This window comes from Propithecus coquereli, unplaced genomic scaffold, assembly GCF_000956105.1.
Source record: "Propithecus coquereli isolate 6110/MARCELLA unplaced genomic scaffold, Pcoq_1.0 Scaffold195, whole genome shotgun sequence".
In the NCBI taxonomy this organism is placed as follows: Eukaryota; Metazoa; Chordata; class Mammalia; order Primates; family Indriidae; genus Propithecus; species Propithecus coquereli.
Window position 1 is genome coordinate 1714006 of NW_012144411.1, and position 5036 is coordinate 1719041.

The 5036-nt window shown below is 33.5% G+C and overlaps 1 protein-coding gene across 1 annotated transcript in view; it reads left to right on the forward strand.

Annotated features, from left to right (window-relative positions):
• Positions 1 to 5036, forward strand: part of LOC105809468 (chromosome unknown open reading frame, human C4orf29) — a 63172-nt gene that overhangs the window by 15261 nt on the left and 42875 nt on the right. The window contains 1 exon segment of the mRNA XM_012643282.1: positions 661 to 782. Within this exon segment, the coding sequence (XP_012498736.1) occupies positions 661 to 782 (122 nt within the window).

Here is a 5036-nt window from a genome sequence, read left to right on the forward strand (position 1 = left end):
ATAGTGTTTAATGTTAGCAAATGCCTTTTTTTATTATATATATGTAGAAATCATATTTTTACTTATTTACTATGTTGATGTGACTCATTACATCAATAGATTGCCTGATATTGAACCACTGTAACATATTTGATGTCAATTCTTATTTGGTTACAGTAAATCGTTCTTATAATTATTTTTACATTGTTGAATGTTATTGAATTCTCTTAACTAGTATTTTGAGTTGTTGCATGTCAATCAATGTATGAATGAGATTTATTTATAGTTTATTTGCCCCACTAAATTGTGGTAAAGGATGTCGAAAGAAAAGAAACGTGTGGGTAGGAACTGTGTTTTTTTCCTTACTTTTTTTTTTTTTTGTAATAGAGACAGGGTCTGGCTCTTGCTCAGACTGGTCTCAAACTCCTCAGCTCAAGCTGTCCTCCGGCCTCGGCCTCCCAGAGTGCTAGGATTACAGTCCTGAGCCACCTCACCTGGCCTTAGAACCATGTTTTTAAAAAAGCACTGGTGGGGACGGGGTGGGAAGGCACAAAAAGGATACATTAGTAGTCACTAAAAAAAAGTTTTTAATTGAATAGAACTTTTTATTAGAAAAACATCCATGATAGACCAAGATATCTTAGTCTACTTGCATACATCTTAGTTTTGATTTTCTTTTAGATTGAAGAGCAGTCAGACTGTAAGATCCTAGATGGACACTTTGTTTCCCCCATGGCCCATTATGTGCCTGATATCATGCCAATTGAATCTGTTATTGCAAGGTAAGAATTTTTGTCCAGAAAGTTAAACTATTAAGTCATTTATGTTCATTAAAATTATAATATCATGTTCAACACCATGTTATTTCAGATTACTCAGGAGTAACAAGGCAGGTCTAAATTACTGAAAATGATGAATTAGAAGATATTTTAATTATTCTAAGGACAAAAGTAGTATAGGTACAAGGATGTTCATTGAAGCACTATATATTGTTGCAAAAAATGGGTAATGCCTAAATGTTCAACAATAAGGGATTAATTCATCATCCATACTGTGGATACTGTTATTGACATGGAAATATGGTCACAATATGTGAAAGTTTAAGAAAATAATACAAATGATTTAGTTCAATTTCTCTAAACACATAATCACACAGAAAAGTTTCCAAACAATATACATCAATGTGCCAGTCATCTATATCTCTGAGTGAAGAGATTTGAGCTTTTAAAATTTCAGTTTTAAATTTTTAAAATGTATATGTGTTGCTTTTGTAATAGCAAGAAAAGATATTTTTAATTGAAGAAACTAAAGAACATGTAGTAACTCAGACTAGACAGACTACATAGTTTCGCTAAGTAAATCTCCTCAGGATGATTTATAATTAGCATATGAATTTGTGAATGTAAATGGATAGTCTAAAATACCTGAAGTTCTTAGGTAGATAATTATGTAATAGTTGGAACTTGGCTTTTTTGGATCTTCTTTATACCATTAATTTGCTTTGTTGAAATGTTCATCACAGATAGTACAGGGGTTAATTTTAGCCCAATCTTGTTAATAGGTTTTTAAAATTGTTTTAATTCTAAATCAGTGTTTAACCTAGGTCTTTCCAGGGTTTTCTGTTTATTTTTTTTTTACCTATTGTATTTAAAAGGAACAAGATACTTTACTTTTTTCTTTTCGTTTTTTATAATAAACCATTTGCTGCTTCTGGTAAGTGGTTTCTCCTTTTAAGACTTTCTTTTGCAGTAGCAATGATAAAATAGCAGTGATACCTATATGTGTGTGTGAAAAATTCTTGGATCAAAAAGACAGTATTCTATAACGGAAACATACAAACTTTTATGTGAGCACATTGGAATCCTGAATTCCAGTACATTCAGAACGTGTAAATGAACCTATAAAGTGTGAACTAACAGAAAAGCAATTTGATAGACCTGATTTTTAACTGTTATAGTTAGTTGTCCATTATTTCATTATCCTTAATGTATTATTTAAAATGTTTTTCTGTTGATAACTTCAAAATGAAAGGCAAGTAGTATTGTGTAGTGGAAAGAACCACAACTTTGGAATTAAACAGATCTGTGATTGAACCCTGGCTCCACTAATTATTGACCTAATGACCTTTGGTCAGTTACTTAATCTCTGAAACAGGCTTTATAAAGTAGAACTAAGAACACTTATCTCATAGGGTTGTTAAAAGGAATAATTGAAATGAATGAAAATTGTGTGCAGAGAATATAAAAAGCATTAAATAAATGTGTAGCTCTTTTAGATGTGCTTTGTCTTACTAATGATTTATAAAAGCATTAAAAGCTCTTTAGCCTGCAGGCTAAACAATGTGAAAGGAAAAGAAATTTGGGGTTTCTAGATATCATCAGTTCAATCCCTGGAATTGTGTCCCCTTCTTGTAGATTCTCTACCCTGTCTGGAAAGTTACAAAGGCTTATAAGCATAAACAAAGGAGAAAAATTGTGTGCTTTGCCTCAGACTAAGAAATAATCCTTAACATCTATTGGGAATTAAAGAAGGGTTCTTTCCAATTGACGAATGGGAAAACAAGTGACTTCCTATCTCTGCAGTAGCATATTTTTACTGCATAATTTATTTTGATGAAATACTATAAACTCCCAAGTGATGTACCTTGACATCCATTCTTTTCTTCCTCACCCCTCATAATTTTTGGACAGCAGTTTATCTCATTACATTAAAATATTAGAACATACAAATAGGAAAGAAGAAAAAAAATTATTGCAAGGAAGGATAACTGCTATTTTCTGTATATTCTTCTAGTCTTTTTCCTATGTGTGCACATAAAACTGTGCCTATTCTCTCTTTCTTTTGACCTAAATAATCAGTGAATATGCAGTCTATCATCATGTTAATGTTGCTTATATTCCATACCATGGCTCTACCATAATTTACTAATTCCTTATGGTGGGCATTTAAATTGCATTGGTTTTCACTATTATACATAACATCACAATGAACATCCTTGTATACTTCTCTTTGCCTGCTTCTCTGATTATTCTCTTGCCATAAGTTGCTAAACGTAGAATTTCTGGGTTTATAAGATTTGCATGTCAGACAGGAACATAGGAGACAAGGAAAAATAACAAAAGAAAAAAAATTGCACAGATTTTAAACTCGATCATATTGTCATATAAGTTAGGAAAAGTGTTAATAATGCTATGCTAAGTTTAGATTAATTCACAAGGAGAAACCTATTTGTCCTATTGTCATTTGGTTGATTGCTCATGATTCTGTCTCTTTTTCACAGTTTCTGTTTTTATTGAAGTAGAAAAAATATACTAGACAAATGATATAAGCGAACTCAAGTATTCTTTTTCCTTAATGTTTTAAGACTGCTTAATATCTGTCTGTAGTGACAGGGTAGATAGACCACAGACTCTAGCTTTCCCTATGTAATGTGAAGTCGTAAATTGTCATGTATCTTGTGGAATCCCATATTGCAAATGTACTTATGTCAAAATTCCAAATGAACTATAACATATCTTTTTAATTTTATTTTTTATTTAACAATCAGTACAAAAGCAATCCATGAACCAAAATATTTGTACCCCTGTAATATTCTGAAAAAGATCTATACTTTTTAAATTATGGGTACATAATACTTGTGTATCTTTACAGGGTATATGTGATATTTTGATACTGGCATACAATGTGAATTAATCAAATCAGGGTAATTGGGGTATCCATCACCTCAGGCATTTATCATTTCTTTGTATTAGGAACATTCCAATTCCACTCTTAGTTATTTTAAAGTATACCCTAACTCATTGTTGATTATAGTTATTAGGTCATTAAATATGAAATGTCTGATTTCAAATCAAAAGTGTAGTTTATTATATCTCAAAGAAGAAGCAGTACAATTAATAAAAGTATGTGCCTAAACTCTCGACACAGTTTTGCCATCTTAGTGGTAGCTTGCTTATGCCAGCAGCAAAGAAGCCTGGAGAGCAAGTGGTGATGAAATCTCTAAAGGCATTTTCCACAGCTTGTTGAGAATTGAATATTTTTCCTTGTAAGAAGTGGTCCAAAGCCTCGAAGAAGTGGTAGTCAGTTGGTTCAGGGTCTGGAGAATATGGTGGATGACAGACAGTTTCCAGGTCCAGCTTCTGTAGTTTTAGCAATGCTATTTTTTGCAACATGTGGTCTTGCAAGAAGATTGGCCTGTCTCTCTTGACTAGTCTTGGCTGCTTAATCACAGGCATCCTCATCATTTCATCCTATTGGTTGTAGTAGACATCCGCTGTAATCGATTGACCAGGTTTCATGAAGCTGTAGTGGATAATACCAGCACTGGACCACCAGACACCATTAGCATTTTTTAATGAATATTCGATTTTGGACTATGTTTTGGCACTTCACCTTTATCCAACCATTGTGCCCAATGCTTGCAATTGCCAAAAAGAATCCATGTTTCATCACACATAATACGATGTAGAAATGGTTTGCCTTTATGTCACGACAGCAAAGAAAGGCAAGCTCTGAGATGATTTCTCTTCTGATGCTCATTTAATTCATGCAATACCCATCTATCCAACTTCTTTACCTTGCTGATTTGTTTCAAATGGTCCAGTTGGAATAGTAATGTCAAACCTTGCTGCTAATTCACGTGTAGGTCGAGATGGATTCACTTTCCCTACAGCTTTCAGCTCATCGTTATCCACCTTGTTCTCAGGTCACCTACATGATTCATTTTCAAAATTAAAATCACTATAAGGGAACTTCTCAAACCATCAACATACTTTGCGTTCATTAGACACATCCGTCCTAAACACTGTTTTAATATTTTGACCTGTGTGCACTGCATTGGTTCCATGAAGGAACTCATATTAAAAAATGAATTTCTGACTTACCCATAGTTTCAGAAAAATTACTCTAAAAAAAAAAAATGTGGGCCGGGCGCGGTGGCTCACGCCTGTAATCCTAGCTCTCTGGGAGGTCGAGGCGGGCGGATTGTTTGAGCGCAGGAGTTCGAAACCAGCCTGAGCAAGAGTGAGACCTCCTCTCTACTAAAAATAGAAAGAAAT